Source organism: Mus caroli, chromosome 4, assembly GCF_900094665.2.
Source record: "Mus caroli chromosome 4, CAROLI_EIJ_v1.1, whole genome shotgun sequence".
Classification (NCBI taxonomy): domain Eukaryota; kingdom Metazoa; phylum Chordata; class Mammalia; order Rodentia; family Muridae; genus Mus; species Mus caroli.
Genome location: NC_034573.1, coordinates 90,207,548 through 90,225,922, shown reverse-complemented (window position 1 = coordinate 90,225,922; position 18,375 = coordinate 90,207,548). Strand labels below are relative to the sequence as shown.

Below are 18,375 nucleotides of genomic sequence, written 5' to 3'. Positions count from 1 at the left end.
CCCAGATCCAGGTACATGTTCACCCATGTCTAGGCTCTCCCCCAGATCCAGGTACATGTTCACCCATGAGTAGGCTCTCCCCCAGATCCAGGTACATGTTCACCCATGACTAGGCTCTCCCCTAGACCCAGGTGTATGTTCATTCATGACTATGACTTGGTTTAAACTCCAGACTCACAATCAAGCATTCTCAGTTGCTGATTTTATATGACAGACAGAGCACACACTGCTCTACCCACAATCTAACTTCTTGGTACACATCATCCTGAGTCTGCAAAGGAAAGCTCTTCTACCATGGATACTTCTATAAAACTAGCTCTGTCATCACCTCTGATGTATACTCCTTGCCCTACATTTTCCTTCCAGAGTTCTTCCTGCTCTATCTGTCCTACTAATAGACCACACATGTTCCCATGATGTCATTCATCAGACTTTATTGGAATTTGCTTACTTCCTCCACCAGAAGTCTGCAAATTGTAGGGTGGCGGTGAGATTACATGTACCCAAGGTCTTTCTCTTAGCTCAATATGGTATGAGGAATACAGTAGGTACTCAATAAATCCTGACTTCCCTCATCTCCTTAAGATCCATTACTTGGGGGGTGACAAGTGGGAGAGATGAGCTGGGCAGCCAGGCACTCTGACTCCTGGCCCAGTGATTTCCCCACTTTCCCAATATGTACAAGACTAATCTATGGTTGGTCTCATCTCAGACCTCCCTATAGTTCAGTGTTCCCCTATTCCTTGTACTTCCCTGTAGTACTCTTTCCCTATCCATACATGTAAACACACATGACCAGGCATTAGCAGATGAGGGACTATGCTGAAGGGTCAAGGCTCTAGGTCATGAGAACCGGTCATCAGTTCTTCCATTGTTTAAGGCAACAGGAGGCAAGCTGCCTATCTAGCCTGTCTTGAGCACTTCCTGCATCATCCAAGGCAAGATCATGAGGACTTGAAGTTGCTCTTATTCAGTGCTCATGTTCAGACTTGGGAGGAGGGCAACACACACACACACACACACACACACACATACAGAGAGAGGCAAGGACCAGCTGTGCTAATCCTGTATGAATACCAGCAAAGAGGTGTTAGAGATCATGAGCGTCTGTGCCTCAGGAGTGCGTGTGGAAAATATCAGGGCAGCAGTAACTCACTTTGGCTCTGCTGTAAGGATGCACTGAGAGGCCTTCGAGAACGTCTTTGTAAGGAGATTGGGAAGAGGCACAAGTTGAAGACAGTGCTTCAGCGGACAGGGCATATTGTGAGGCAATATCCCCAGAAGAGAGGTCTCTTAATGACAGCATTTTCTCTTCATCTTTAGTACAAACTTGGGAGAGTACTGAGGGGCTGAGGAAACAGGAAGAGTCAGCGGAAGTCAGCAGCTCTTTGGAGACTCACTTTAGACCAAGGACTCTGGCTTGGAACAGTGTGTCCTGCATTCTGCCAAAGTCTTGGACTCATTAGCAGCCCTACAAAGGGCCCTGGCCAGACAAAGTCTGGGTACTCAATCCTTCCCTCATGTGGACAGTCATCACTTAGAGTGTAGGAGACATCTGTGGGATTGGCTCCTGGTCCTGGGCTTTTCCTTGCAAAGGCTGAATGAACTGTGAGAATCCACTGTGCTGTGCCTCCTGGAGGTCATGCTGCAGGGAGGGTGCTGGGCTCGGTTTCCTGTTCTTTAAGCTCTGTTGACTCAGGCTGAGCAGAGCCCAGCACTGTTCTTCTCTAGAGGAAGCACCTGGCTCAGACTCTGGAAGCTGGGTGAATTCTGGGGGCACAAGAGGGCACTGTGTACAGAACCTGCATGAGCTGAGCCACATGCCCTCTATACAGCTTTCTCAGTCCACAATAACCCAGAGAGATGTGTCCTCCATCAGGGGACAGCTCTGTCTACTTCCCAGACCTCAAACTGCAGCTGAAAGAGATGATAATTCTAACCCCCCTCTCTCTGTCTCTGTCTCTCTCTCTCACACACACATACACACAAACATACACACACAGACACACACAGACACACACACACACACACACGGTCTCCTTGAGATACAGAAAGGGAGCGAAGAAAAAAAAACTATATGAAACTATACCAGTATTAGGAAAGAAAAGAGGGAACAATCAAGGAAGTTGAAAAGTACACGGACCTTCTCAGAGAGTGGGAAAACGGTAGATACTGTTAACAGCCTGACCCTGACTGACTGTTTCTTTCACGGAATTCACTTTGTTTAGACATAAGAACATGATCAGATTGGGTAATGGCCCAAGATTTAAGCCAAACAATACAATCCTATGCTAGCTTTCCCAACACCTAAATATTGGGCTAAAATGGGATTCAGTTTCAGCTAATGAGAGCTAAATAGAAGTTTGGTAGCCAGGCACAAAGGTAGAGCATGGCACCTTTTTCTGCTATTGCTCGAACAATGGAGTATGACATGGGGATGATGTTTGGAGCTGCTGCAGAAATTCTGGGATTGGGGGCCTCAAGCATCAAGATAGAAAGATGACAATGTGAGGATGACAGAGCAGAACATTACAGAGCATGGGTTCCCAGTCCCACAACAGCTGAAACAATGACAACCAAAACAGTGTTCTCATAGTTTTAGAGAAATAACCTTGATTAGCTTACGCAATACTTAACTGGCTTTTCTCCTAGTAAGCAGACACTGTAACTGACTTCGTCAAATAGATATGGAAGCTGAATTCCAAAGGAGCATAGGCAGGATGTGAAAACAGTTCATCCCATTCCAAAGCTAATAGCATTGTGCCTGTTCTCCTGTGAAATCAGAGTAGAGTGTCAAAGACATGTCCCTTATCCCAGAACCTCCACTGACAGAGGCATTCCTCTTCCCCGAAAACTGTCGTGGAAGTGTCGCTAACTCCTGCCTGCTGTCTGTAGTCCCACTTTTTAAATCTGTGGGTCGTGGATATGGAGTTGTGAAACTGAATGTTGGGTTTAAAAAATATTGGCAACAGTAAATAGGATGTTTCTAGATATGCAATGACAAGAAGTTAATTAAAAGTCAAGTGAGTAATGAGTCCAGGGTGTTTGGGCAGCACTGGCCCATGCTGCCCTGCAGGACATCTTTGCAGGCTTGCACAGGGTGCATGTGTCCTTTGCCCCATGCATCGCCACCCTGTGCAGTACCAACTCATGTTACTCGAAACACCTCAGCTCAGAGTGAGATTATTGCAGGTTATGAATTGTAGTGTTTTTATTAATCACACAAAGCTTTCTGCTCTTACAGAAACATAATGATTTCATTATGGAAAACAAAGACTTTGAATATTTCCCTGTCAGTGTTCCAACTGTCAGCATGCTAGTATCAAATTAGTATATCTTTGGGTTGTTAGAACATTTAATTAAAACTTTTTTGTGTTGTTGACTTGAGTTTCATAGAACATTTGTTAAGAGAGTTTTCCTTTGTATATGGATAGAGTTTCCAACAATTTCTAAAATTGCCCTAAACCTCCTTCCACCATTTTGTTAATAAGTATTTATTAGAATCAATATTCCCAGTATTGATAATTTTAAAAGCAGAACATTGATCAACTCTGAAAAAGTTGAAGATTGTCTATATCCTGCAGAATCTGAAATGATTGAATCCATTTCATTAGCATGCAAACCTGCTGAAATCATTAATAAATCATATGTATACCAAAAATTATTTTATAATACATTTCTCTGATTTAAGTAAATGCTTGATTTGAACACCGGCTTTATGAGCCTCTAACATACCTGTAACCCTGAGGTCTTGTAGAACCTGCTCATGTGGAAAGGTTGAGTGAGTGGAGAGGGTGGGAGAAGCATGGAGCGGCCACGTGCTGCTTGCCAAGGCATGGCCCTTCTCTTAAGCCTTTCTCTAATTTCCATCTTCTACACTTAACAAACATAACATCTTTAATATTTTCTTTTTCCTCTGTGAATGTGTATGTGTGTGTGTGTGTGTGTGTGTGTGTGTGTGTGTGTGTGTGTGTGAGAGAGAGAGAGAGAGAGAGAGAGAGAGAGAGAGAGAAATCATCTCTTCACTCCACTCTCCTTTGCTGCTGATTTCATGTTAATGCTGGAGGGGAAAGGGCGGCAATATTTACTAGACATTGACCCTGTGAGGTTGCATGGTCCATACCATAATTCTTAGAATAATCACCAATTTGTATTAGCTAAGATTCACCCTCCATCTTTATATTTTGGAGACAGGTGCCACACCCTTTCCAGGATGCTGTAATTATAAGCATGAGTCAAGCTCTGGATTCCCAGATTTTTGGAGCAAGGCTATACTCCAAACAAAATGCTAAATACAGCAAACTCAAAAACAAATATCCAAAGGTAACGGGGGTGGGGGCACGCACAGAAGAACTGAGAAAAAGCAGAGGAACACTTTCTTTGCCTTTTTTGAAAGTGCCACCAAATTAACACTTGAAAAATTAAGTTTCCATTGGTTGAAAAAATGTTAAAGGGAGTCATATAGCTTGCCAGGGAGTTAGCTGACATGCAACATTACAGGCCAAGCCCCTCTGAGTCCTTGCTGAGTAGAAACATGACTTTGTGTCCTGGCTCTACAACCTTGGTAATGTGCTCTGAGAAAAATCACTTTCCCTCTTTAAATTAATTTTCTATGTTTTTAAACTGTAGGATAGGGTTAACAATGATAGATCTTTTCTAAGGAATCCTTTAAAGATCAAATGAGTGTGTATATATAGTATATACTTATATATACACTATATATACTATATAGTATACTATATATACTTAATAATATATACTTATATATAGCTTATATGTATATAAGAACTTATGTACATGTATTCATATTTATAAATATACTTTATATTTATATACATTTTATAAATATATGTATAGATTTATATAGATATGTAAGTATAATATATACATAATACGTCCCCCCCCCAACACACAGAAACAAACTTCAGGTAAGAAACCAGGCTATAAAAATGGAATTACTGAGGAAAAAGAGAAAGTGCCATGGCCACCACCAACGTTACACACTTGGCTCCTAAGTGATGGAACAAGTTCCTAGTCAAGACCTGAAGTGAAAACACACACTTGTAACCATCCTGGTAGTGGTGTTGGGATAGAGATAGTGGTGCTGGCTCTTCGTGCAGAAGCCCGAAAACATTATAGGCAGCATTTTCCCCAGGTAGGATAAGAAAACAGACTAGAAGGGGGCTGAGGCAGGTCTGCAGAACGCTACAAAAGTACCTCTCTCAGAAGATAGATAGATGGATAGACAGATATAGATAGATAGATAGATAGATAGATAGATAGATAGATAGACGTCATAGTGTTTAACCTAAGAGGCTTCAACAAGTTCAGCATTATTTCCATTGGACCCAGAAAGAACGGGCCCGACATAAAACCAGCTTAGGAGAAAACAGTCCTTAAGGTTTCACTGTGTATAACTAGGTGATCAGGTGGTATTTGGTAAACAGACTCGTTAAGAGGACACTGAGTTAAGCCTTGGCTCCCTGACTACCTTGGTGCCAGTTCTCTCTCTCTTCAGTTTGCCAAGTGGTAATAAATGCCAGCCGCAGAACTGTCAGGAGCACAGGCCTCCCTCCAACTGAGAGCTTTGAGTGTTTAATACAGAATAGCCAACTTAGCCAATAAGTAACTTCTCAAAGTCAGGAGCTGAAGAGATTTTATCTGCTGTTACTCTTCAGTCGGCTAAAGGAAATGCTCAAATCCACCTTCAGGGTGGGGCAGGATGGGACAGGACTGGGCACTGTGTTCCTCTCTAAGAGAAATCTGGGTTCCTTTTATAACTCTCCAGCTGAGCCTTAGTTTAACTTCTATGTTGTACTTCTCTTCCATGACCAGGAAGTCACGTGGGAGGGAGCAAAGGAGGGAGGCAGTAGGCTTGAGCTCATGGGAATGAGTCTCACAGAGCTTCATGCAAAGCAGGGCACACCATGCCTGGAGGGGGCATTTCTCAGAGAGGAGGGGGAGGGGTTCCCGGCTGGTATACTTTTTCGATAGGTAAGGATTCTAATTGTATCTGCTTGGTCTGGGAATTTAGAGTTGCATTGTTTCCTTTTTTTAAAGGGATGCTCAGATTTTATCTATCACTGGATTGGCAAGAATTAAAAGTGTGTGTGTGTGTGTGTGTGTGTATGTGTGTTTAGATATAATGTACAAGAAAAATATCATCAGACCAAAGTTAGATGAGGACAGAAAAGCAACCCCAGCCTCTCCTGCTTCTTCTAGTCTTTGGAATATTCTTCCAGTCATTCTGTGATGTTGAAGCCTCTTAGCCTAATCACTTTATTTGGTTTTCTTCTGTGAGGCGTACTTTTGTAGCACAGGCCCAATTAAAACTCTCTATGTAGCCCAAGCAAGACTGAACTTCTTGATCCTCCTGCCTCAGCCTCCCAAGTGCAGGGATTATGCCTGGCCACATTGCACTAGTAACGTCATGATTAATGTCAGAACTATTAATGTCTGTTTCTTCTACTGAACTCTCTAGAATTTCAGGACAGTTGCTATTCTTGTATTCTTTAGGCAGTGAAGAATATAGTAAGCAATAAAACAAATACTCAAGTAGTTGAAATTGTCAAGATTTTTGTAGATCGCTTAGACTGTGGTTTCTCAGCCCGACTTCAGGAACAAGATTGGAAGTCGACTGAGAACCTCTCCAAATCTCTATGCTCCACTTTCTCCATGGATACATATCCAAGGTGGCAGAGAGGGTGTTGTGGGCAACAGATAAATACGTGTCACTGCCTTGATTTGTCCCATGGGGACCTTTCAGAACGAGTGTGAGGCTCAGTCATGTGCTGTGAACTTGAGCTGAGGCAGTCACACTGTAGGTGGTATGTAAGGTGAGGCAGCTAAGATTTATTTAGCAGAAGTTACAGCAAATCGGGACCATACTGAGCTCAGCCAGTCTCCTAGGGCTTAAATAACATTTCAGATGCCACAGCTCCGTTGATGCTGAATGATGGCAGCTTGAATTGTGGAGAGAAAACACTTGCTTTTAATAGTGTTAGAATTCATTTTTCATTGTAAAGAATTTGTCCTCATCAAAGTTCTGCAGGTCAAACATTTTTATTTGAATGTTTGGATTAAACTAGAATCTGAATCAAATGAGCTCTCTGCTCAGCTCTCCTGTGTGAGAACAGGTATTCCTATTTATTAACCCAGTGGTGAAATGTGACCTCTTTTGCTCTAAGCAAATGCCTGTTCATAAAGGTTCTTGTTTTCAGAGATTAGATTATATCAGCTACAATAGCCCCCAGCTTTCTCTCTGAAGAGTGATGGGGTCTGTATCATTCAGGGCTGAGTTGGGCACATCAACAGAGAATAAACACTCAAGGAATAAACATCAACCATCATGGGATGCTGCTGGAGAAGAGTGTCAGGGTGTAGTAAAAGAGTCCACAGGGAGCTGGCCACATCTCTCTAGTAAGAGCAGCTACAGTGTAGACATGGAGGAGCAAGGTGAGGGCCAAATGATAGTATCAGAGGAGACAAAAAGAAGATCCAGGCAGAAGCGGGCAGATCCAGAGCCAGGAGCCAGGGCGTAATGCACCCAGCAACTGGAAGGAGTATGAATGGAAATGGGCTTCTGTAAGCATAAGAGGGATGCATCTATCCCTCAATGACAGGATGGTTCTCTGGAGAAAACAGCAGACTGGCAGTGAAGGAGGGATGGGGAAGCGGGAAAGAATAGCTTTCAATTATCCGTGATATCTTTCCCTACCAATCACTGCAGATGATGAATAGGGGTAATAAAAGCCAATATTCAATGTTTTCAATTTACATGGAAAGAAGGTCACAATACACTGTTGCACAGAAGGAATGGCAGGTTACTACACAATGGAAGCAATCTGACCTTGTTTTTGCAATATACTTGATTGTGTAGTAACAGCCAAGGGTGGGTTTATATAGAAATATTAACAGATACTCCTGGTGAATTTTATTATTTTTCTCATCTGTATTTCCCACAATTAACATGAATCGCCACTTAAAAACAGGTTTCCTTTTTGTGAAGGGCTTGTGCAACTTAACATAATGTGATCTAGAGTCACCCACATGCAGCAAGTATCAGGATGCCCTTCGTTTTTATCAACGACCACCGTTCTGCTGTGTGCGTAAACTATATTTTCATACAGATGATTTGAAAGCAATTGTGCAACTTCAGACTCACCAGGAAAAATCTCAGAATAAGAAGGCACGTGGAAATAAACAAGCAAATGGGAGAACAATTCTCTATTGGACAGCATAAGGAACGCTTAGAGATTTCTACCAGGATTTGGGTTCTGGGGGAGTGAAGGACTGTCTTATCTCGAATTTGTTCATGGACTTCAGTCAGGATTTATTCTGTTTTGTTCTGAGACAGGGTCTCATCTCCTATCCCAGGCTGGCCTTGAACTTCCAATCTTCCTGCTCCAACCTCCCCAGTGCTGTATTACAGGCATGGGCTACCATTCTTGGCTCTAACACATTTTAAAGCCAACCATCTGACTAGGTAACTCCAACATTTACTCATGCAGAGGCAGAGAGCAAATCAAGTTCTCTATGGGGGAGTCGGACTTTAATGGGTTAGCAGCAGCAGAGAACAAATTTCTGATAGCCTTAAAAGTTTTCCTAAATTTCAACCAACATCAATTCCATACCTTACAGCAAAGCTATCTAACAACAACCGCAAGCTTGCTGAGGAAATGAAGAACGTGCAGGTGTTCAAATAAAACTTAAAAATTCCCGTCAGCCAAGTCAAGTGACGTAGGCTTATAACAACTCGGGAGACTGAGACAGTCGGATCATGAGTTCAAGGTCTATTTGAACCACTTAGCGAGTTCAAGACTAGCCTGGGCAATTTAGTGAGATCCTATCTCAAAAGAGGGCTTGGGGTCAGCAGTAGAACCTAGCATCTGTGAGTTAAGCCCAGTACCACACACAGGCATGCATGCACATATGCACATACACATACACCTACACAGATGTGCACACATGCCACACCACCACATACATGTGTGCGTGGGCACATACACACATGCATACACATACACTACACATACACACTCATCTGTAAGAAAATACCTTTTCAACTCATGACTTCTCATAAGGGAGCTGTATTTAAAGTATATTATTATTTATCATTTATATCTAAAACTTACTTTGAACAGTTTATTCTTAAAATGGTACTATATCATAAAATAAAAATATTTGGGGGATATAAATTTGACTTTAAGATATAAGACTAGATAGGCTTATAGAGGACAGAGAAAAAGAATTCCATTCTTAGTTTCTCATGAAATAATTAGGAATGACTTTCTTTAAGCCAAATGTGACAGGTGTCACTGTGGTAAGAAACATTGAAGCTATTGTCATCACAATGCCAACTATTTAATGGAAAACAAAGAGAATTCAGTTCTAGGTGCCAATAGCAGATCTTTATGACATCATTCATCCAGATGCGTGCAAAATCTGCATTGTTAAGAATTGAAGGTTTTGTGGTCAACACCATGAAGACAGCCTTTGAGTTAAAGAAGGCGCTTAGGAAAGAAAGTAATACTGGAAAAACCACATTTTCATTATAGACAGATAAACAAAGTAGAACATGTACAGTTTAGATGAGGTGAATTAGTTTGTTGTATAAAATACCATGCAACATACAAACAAGACACTTCAACAAATTTGTACTTTCTGGGTTTTCAATGAATCAATCTGAGCAAACTGAAACTTTGAAAGAAACAACAACCATCGTGCATGGAGCTATGGGAGGCCTGCTGGCTCACTCTTCACTCAGCCTGAACATGGAAGCCCAAAGCACACAGTTAAACACCCATCTTCTAGGACGGGTGTTCTCAGACAACGGTACAACTTCAAACCACCAGGACAGTATTGGAATATTTGAAGGTATGGGAAAATAAGCGAGTAAGTGGAAGAATGTGATGGGAGGGAGGTACGGAGTAGGAATTTTAATCCCAGACACCATGTGCAAGCCAGATTTAGAAGAAACGGCAGAAACGGGAGATTCAAGAGGAGAGCGGTTCCTCTTCTTGGGCCCTCCATTTTCTACTTAGAGCTGGACTTTCTGGGGTGCTGCTTAATGTATGTGTGTGTGGGGAATCAGAAGCAGTGCTGCAGGTAAGCACAGTGAAGCAGAGCCCTGTACGGAGGGAGGGAGCAGACACAGGAAGCTCTTCGCTGTAGATAGAAGCTAGGCAGCTGACAGGACATGATAAGCTCATGAACAGAACAACCTGAAGAAAATGTATGTCAAGAACTTCAATGACAAAATCATTTCCTTTGTATCAATTATGAAAACGTATAGTCATATTCTGGTTAGGAAATTGAAGAGTAGTTTATTCTACGAACGTGGACGAATATTCTACGAAGTCTCTTTCCTGAGCCTCTGCCCATGCGCCTTGGGGCCCAGAAACTTGCTACATGTCAACTCACAGCAGGCGCTTTAAACCTGTTTTAGAAGAGCCCTTCTTAGCCTACACAAACCCAAAAGCATCGTTCTCCTGTGCTCAGCCAGCTCTGGGTGCTCTGCACCCTACTTTCAGTCAGCCACATCCATATGACTTTCTGCTTAGCACTGCCCAGTTACAGGACCCTAGTTTCCCATCAGTCACCTGCTTGAACCTAACACTAGGAACTTAATAAAGAGCTTAGAAACCGTTTGTCCCCAGCCCTGGCCCCTTTTAGAAAGTTTACCAGTTTCCTGAGGCCATAAAATGAGAGGAGTGGCTGGTCTCCCAGTGGCTGCTTCAATACCATGGAAAACAGGTTCCGTGGGGGGAGCTTGTCTGTCTGCTTATAACTACAGAGCCATGGCTGCCCCAAAGAGGGAATACACACTGTCCAGCCTAGCAACCTTAATTTGCCATGGCAAAAGCAGTCTGGCCCAGAAGAACTCCTCTCCTACCCCAGTCCCATAAGCAAGGATCCCAGGGATATTGCTTATGGTTTCTAAGAACACAAAACATGGCTACGGGGCTGCAAGGGATGGAGTCAGGAGGAAGGGAACTGGAGAGAGCTGGAGCATGTGTGACCTGGTGTGCCCCAAGACACATCAAATTGCACCTGATGAATAAAACAAGCTGCACCACATACAGAAAAGTTGAGAGCGGCCCACCTGTGTCTGTTGAGGGATATTTACAAAGCTTGGATCCCGTGGTCCAACACTGACGAATCGGTTTGCGGGGGAGGTGCTGGGTGTCGAGTAGGCTGTGAAGGGAAGGGACACATGCGTTCAGGAAGCAGCACGAGATTGCACACACAAACAACACCAAAACACACAGTCTCTGAGCCTACGCAGTTGATTAATGCAAACACTGTAGCTAGCAAAAGATCTGGCTAGCAAGAGGAAGGGTGGGCAGGGATTGGCTCCCGGGAACCGCTGGGGGTTAAATGGCATCCAATTGGTGCTTAGCGGAGGGAGTTGTTTTCTCTTCCCATCATTCAGATTAGAACATGCAGGACATTTGCAAAGTGTACTTTGTATGTTAAACATGAGTTCTGGGGGAGAGAGAGAGACCCCGGTCTTAGTGACAGGGAGAAAGGAACAGGGTAGGATGTGGGGGAACACAGATCACTTTACAGCCATGCTCTCTCATCCACTATGCTTGTTAGAGTCCCAAACCAGTTCTAGGCCTCCACAGGTAGGGAAGAGGAGTCTTAAGGAAGGAATGAAGGGGTTCTCCAGGAAGGGGGTGAAAACCCAGTTAGAGCAAGCAGCCTTTATAGGCCCTACTGCATGTGTAGAATCTTTACGATGCCCAGGTGTGCTTAAAACCTCCATGCCACCACTTGTCCCTTCCCAGGGCCCTTCTGCAGAAGATAAACTGAGCTGTCACTCTGGGGCCTTGGTTACCACTTTAGAGTTCACTCTCCTCACTGGACATAGGAGCTTTGTCATTTTGTGTTTAGGAGTTTCTTTGCTAGAGAAAAGAAAATCAGGGGCTTTTCACGAGCTGCAAGCCCAAATATGTGTTGAGGCAGGTGTACCCTAAACTCACTTTACCACAAACTCCAAAAATTTAGTTCACATTCTTTCTCTGTCCTAGATTCTCTTGATTATTATTTATGACTTTCATTTAATTCTCTCTGTGTGTCTCTTTCCTCTCTCTGGATGTGTGTGTATAAATATGTACATGTGACTGAATGCACCTAAGGAATTCAGAAAAGGGTGTCAGATTTCCCTGGAACAGGAGCTATAGGTAGTTGTTAACTGCCTGACATCTGTGCTGTGGATGAAACTGGGATCCTCTGTAACAGCAGCAGTACCTGTCCTTAACTGATGAACTAGTCTGAAAATTTTAAATTAAAAAAGACTTCTTAAAGACTAACTCTAGATACACACTGTCTAAAGAAAACAGACAGTTCAGAATTTCTAAAGGGGCAATTGTGTTGTTATTGACATCACCTGTTTCTCTTTGAGTTCTCAGGAGACTGTTCCTGCTTCTTATTCAAGTCCACATAAGGCTATCATTCCTACCAATTTGACCCAAGTCCTGTTGGTTATGATGGTGGCAAGAGATGAGGCATTCAGCCAGGTCTGTGATGGTCACATGGTATAGTTGTAACCCAGTTTAACTGTTGAGCACAAGATGAAGCTGAAGGCCCTCTGAGGGCAGGGTAGGATTTTTCTAGGTGCCTTCATCCACTAATAGTTTTGTATACAAGGACAAGGATGCTCTGTGTCATACTAATCATGGCAATCTGACCATTTCCTCTGGGCTACCTTCTATACCAGGAAGTTTGAGTTGAGAGCAAAGTCTACATTCAGCCACTACACCAGGCAAGTTTGTGTTTCTTTTACCTTTAGCCTATGGCTTTACTGTAATACATATCAGGAAATATCAAAGGAGGTCTGTATATTGAAAGATGTGGACTATACCTAGAAGTATAGTTACCTGCTTCTAGGACACAAGAAGAAGGGAGGGGAGAGTCAGGAGGATGGTAATGCTGAACTGATTTAATGGACCCATCAGGCCATTTGTGAACAGTCAGGTGGTTTACCCAGGTACAGAAGTACACGGATGTATGTCTGGGTTCTGCAGCTACGTGTCCCATGTTACACGGAAGCACAAGCCCTTAGTCTGATGGTCCTGGTGGAACAGTGTGCACTGGACAGCTGCTTATCATAGGCACACAGCAAAATTTCTGAGGATGATTCTGCTATACCAGTGACATCCCCAATAAGCACACCAACTGACCACAGCATGCATGTTACTAGGGTGTGTATGTGTGCATTGATATACGGCTCACAACACAGTGGCTCAGGTTGGAAAGGTCTTTTATTATGTCCCATTACCTAATTTGACTTGGCTTAAATGTTGACATTGTTACTTCTAACTTGTTTTTTTCCTTCCATCATCTAAATTAAAGGATGCAGGACATTTACAAAGTATACACTCTGTGTTATACATGAGCTCCACAGTAAAGAGATAGACCCTGGGCTTAGTGACTCAGAGAAAAGAATGAGGTAGGACAAATTAGCTACCCAGAATCACTAGGAAAGGAATCACTGTTTATTTCCCTTTGTTTAGACAAATCACAGTCTAGTTTTCAGAACAACCCAGAATGCCTTTAATGCTCCAAAGGGCTACTCAAACACCAAAGTTTATTCTGCTTATTAAACAAATAAACAAAAAAGGTAGTGGTGGTGAGAGAGGTGGTAATGTGTTCATATTCATTACCCTGAGGTATGAACCTAATGGTATGAGCCTAAGCTGTACTCTTATACCTAGGAAAGATGATTCTACAGAAAGGTACCTTCTGGGCACATTTACAGACGTAGAAAAAAGCAAGGGAAGGAAGGAAGATGGGAAGGAAGACAGGAAGAAGGGAGGGAGGAGGGAAGGAGGAAGGGAAGAAAGGAGGAAGGGAGGGAAGAGGGAGGGAGAGATTCTGATGGCTTTTCTATATAATAGCTACAGCAGGCAGAAACTCAACTGTACTAGGATGTTAGTTCCTGAAAAGATATGACAGAAGTTGAATTTGATTCCCCTCAATGTAACCATGGAGTCAGGGACTTGCATTAGTGAGCAAAACTTCAGCTTAAAAAAAAACTATATGTCACAGCAAATCAATTATATAAACACAAACAAGAGTTTCCAAAATGAACAGAACATCAGGACAAGATGGGCAGTGTGGACGTTAACTACAGACAACTGGGTCATGCTGCTGCCATGGAACACTCATAGTTTTCTTCATAGTTTTTGGCCTATTGAAAAGACTAATGTCAGATACTGTGGGAAAAGCTTTGGGAAACCATGGAACTTGGAAGATAGATATTGAGGGATTGCTATAGACATCTTGAGACTTCTGAAGGAGAGACCCAGAGGTAGCTAGTGAACCAGTCTTTATAGCAACTGCAGAGATTTTATTTTAGCTACAGAATCTTATTTTAAAAGTCCTTGTTTAATATCAAATTATTATCCATTTGGCAGCTTCTGAAATTCAGTGTTTACTTTTTGCTTTCAGACATTTTACTGACATCTCCATGGCCTATTTTCCTAAGACTGTGTTAGACTGTCTTATTAGAAGCTGCCTCCAGCTCTTTCTGAACTATCTGATGGTATTTCCTCCTTCATCTGGTGTATTTCTTTATATCATCCAAGAATCTTAGCTGGGCCTTTACCATAGTCTTAAATACCAAAATTCAAATCATGGTTGTTCCCCTGCAAACCTCCAGAGTGACATTCTCCTGGGTTCTTCATATGCATGGCTAATCCCGCACTCCTTTGTGGAGGACATGCTCTCTCTTGCCATTGTTAGAGCAAATGGGCAAAGTGGGTTAAGACTCTCTCTGTCTCTGTCTCTCTTTCTTTCTCTGCCTCTCTTTTTCTGTCTCTCTGTCTCCCTTTGTCTCTCTGTCTCTCTTTGTCTCTCTGTTTCTCTGTCTCTCACCCTCAGTCCTTCCCTCCCTCCCTCCCTCTCAATATCAGCACAGTTTTACAGAGCCTCGGAGAATGTTGGAAACTGCTGAGGGTAGAGAAAGTAGAGAGAACCCATCAACACTGCTCTTCACACTTCTGCAGGCATCCCTGAGGCCTTAGCTTCTAACTCAGCCATGGGTGCAGTAGAGTTACAGTTGGTGTTTGGGTCTCCTTTTCTGAGTAAGAAATAACAAGGAAAGCATGCGGAAGCCATGGCATCTCCAGATGAATTAGTGCTGACTGCTGACACAGTGACACTTGCTCATGCTGGTAAGAATTTGGCAGGTATAATTTTGAATGGAGGTTATCCTTTCGTGTTGGAAGAAGAAGAAGAAGAAGAAGAAGAAGAAGAAGAAGAAGAAGAAGAAGAAGAAGAAGAAGAAGAAGAAGAAGAAGGAGGAGACATAGAAGAAGAAGAAGAAGGGGGAGGAGGAGGAGGAAGAGGAGGAAGAGGAGGAGGAGGAAAAACTAGGAAGAAGATGCTGCTATTAGGATATCTATAGCAAAGGCAATGGATATTCCACAAGAGTGAAATCACCCAAATATGGAAGATTATCAAACTGAATCTGTGCTGCTTCTTTGGAAACAGGCAGGCAGGTTTAAGGTGTAGCTTAGCAACTGAAATGTGATATGGAAGGCAGGGAGAAGAGGAAGAAGGTCGCCTGGGTCTCTGTACAGTGTGACTGCAATCGGGCCCCTCTTTGGTTATTAAGATTGGTCTGTATTCTTAGGCTCTCCCAGGAAGCTGAATGGTAGGTTTCCTCTGGGCTGAGCTGCTTGTTGGGTGGTGCTCTGGTGGCTAGGGACAAATAAAGCAACAGACCTGGTGAACATGGAACTTCTGAATTTACTTTCAGGTGCTAGCATCAACTCTTGCAGGTGGGCCCACTCTTTGCTGGGAAGCGTGGAGACAGATTTGTCTCATTTCATCAAACACACCGACGCCATGAAAGTGGCGAACACGCTTTCTTTGCTTGCTTAGCTCCACCCAAGTCTAACCTCTGGCGTCCATTGGAGAGTTATTTTAATGTAGTCAAATGTTCTCTCCCCACGAGATGCTTATCTGCATCCTTGCCATATGCCAGGCTCTGTTCTGCACACTGTTGCATACAAAGGTGACAAAGATACTTGCTATCCTCTGATGTCAGAGTCGACCGAAAAAGGGTAGAAAATGAATATTCGAGTCTAAAAGTAATACAGATAACCTGTGGGCTGTTAAATACAGACAGTGACACCCTGCCAGGGGAACCGGAAGCGGTGTTAGAGGAGATGGGGATGGCTTTGAGATATGTGTGAGCGAGTAGGCTTGACAGGATCCTGGAGGCAGGGCACTCCCCAGAAAGCAGCATAAGCCTCAGAGGCAGGGTACAACCTCAAATGATGTGCTGTCCTTTGCAAATAGAAGCCGTACATTGAAAGCTTTGAAAACCTAAAGTTTTGTTAAAAAAAATGCTGGGGAGAGGTCCATGGAGTCAATTTTCTTTTAAAAGGAAGAAATGAGTTCTAGCATAAACAAAGAGAATGCATTTAGGTTACTAGCACAACAGTCAGATAAGACCCCACTTGGGACCTATCCCTTCTTAGCCCCAACACCAGTGCACGCCTCTCACATTCCCTCATTTTCAGAAAGTCAGTATGCATCTCCCCCGCAAAACTTCAGTTTCACTCAAAATACCCTTGTGTGATTTTTCCCCCTACTAGGCCAGAGAATGTGCTAGTTACTGGAACAAGGGTAACCAAAGCAAGCTGGGGGATATAGACTTGGAGCCAAGTCTTCAAACAACTGCAACGCTATTAAATGATTCGCAGTGACATCAGCCCATGAGGGATGCTGATAAGTTGCAAACTGAAGCACCTCATTAAATAGTCTTGCAAATCTTTAACTTCCTTTCTTATTTCATAGTCTGTGGGTAGGGGAAGGGGGATAAGAAAACTTCCATTTTAAAAAGAACACAGAAACTACTAGAAAAGAGATTAGCTAATATCTAAAGGAATCCATTACTATTGAATTCATTTTTGGATTTGAACGGCAGATTCCTCCAAGGTCACTAGAGAATGTTGAAGATATTGGAGCCCTCCTTCCCCCCCCCCCCAAATAAATCTATTTGGCAAGAGGGCAGGACATGCATTTGCCATATTAATATCACATAGCTGGGGATAGCATAGGATGCATAAGTCCTCTGAAAGACAAAAACTTAGAGGTGGTCTGATATGAAAGAATGGGTATTGTTAGTTCTCATCTTGGATTTTTTGAAATCTAGAGGATAACCATTCCAAATTCTCACAGTTTGGATCATCTCTGTGCACTCAGTTTTTTGATTCTATTATCTCTGCAAATATTTTGTCTTCACAAACAAGTTACAACAGAGAAACACAGCCCTCGGGGCATGAAATTAGAGTCCTAGCACTCATAAGTTATTACAGAGCAACATAGCTTCCAGCTTTCTTCCTAGAAAGCTAACGAATCCTAACTTTAATCTATTAGCATCACTAGCATGTACAAGAGCAGTGTACATGATAGGTGTAATGGCTAACAGCTCGCAAAAGGCACGGACAGAGTCAACTCAGCCAGATGGCTTTGCTTTTGATATTTTACATTGTACAGAGCCTCCTCAGTGGCTCACAGGAAGGTCGGAGGCACAGGTACAGTATGGATACAGAGAGAGACTTTTCAACTGAAGATGCTATGACCTGACCTTACTAAAATATGTGTGAAAATGTGACACTTCCTCACCAGTGTTTCCAGGGCCATTTTTCTCAAATTGACCATAACTCTCTTTTTCGGTCATAATTTAAAAGGAGAACAGGCTTGGTTTCAGTTCATTTCTGATGGCTAATCTAAATTCTGTAACTGCCATTTCTTTTTGTAGCAGTGCAGTGTGTTGTTCCAATTGATAGGACATATTTATTGATCTAAGGCAAGCATGTGTATGAGTAGACACAGGTGAAAGTTTTATTAAACAGCACAAGAAACAGACCCTGGATTCAGCTGGGTGTTGCTAAAAAAAAAAAAAAAAAAAAACCCAGATCAATATATTGGCTCGTTCTCCCTTGAAAAGCCTCTGCAACCTCTCGGAAGGCTGTGTAACTCTGGAAACCTACTCATGGGAATTTATCTTCAGCAGCCAATGAAAGTACTGATAAAGATTTATGCTCCAAGATGTTCATTATAGGATTGCCTATAAGAGCGACAAACTGGAACCCACTTACAAGGTATGCCTCATCTAGATAGTGGGGCATTCTAGAGACATCCGTGTCTCTATATAGTAACTAACGGCACCACAATATGCTTGCAGTAGGAAATAAAATTACCTTATAGAGCTGTAATATGTTCATGTACACACCTATACACACATTAATATATGTATTATACTCAACTAGGGCTGAAACACAAACAGATAATGAGTTAGAAAGTAATTATTTTCTACTCATGGAAAATAATGATGGATATTTTAAAATACCA

The 18,375-nt window shown here is 42.6% G+C and overlaps 1 protein-coding gene across 4 annotated transcripts in view; it reads right to left on the bottom strand.

Annotated features, from left to right (window-relative positions):
• The window catches only part of Nfia (nuclear factor I A), a 321,691-nt gene that overhangs the window by 3,061 nt on the left and 300,255 nt on the right, over window positions 1–18,375 (bottom strand). For all 4 annotated transcript variants that reach the window (XM_029476037.1, XM_029476036.1, XM_029476038.1 and 1 more), the window contains one exon: window positions 11,105–11,196. In XM_029476037.1, coding sequence (XP_029331897.1) covers window positions 11,105–11,196 — 92 coding nt within the window. The remainder of the gene's footprint in view (window positions 1–11,104; window positions 11,197–18,375) is intronic.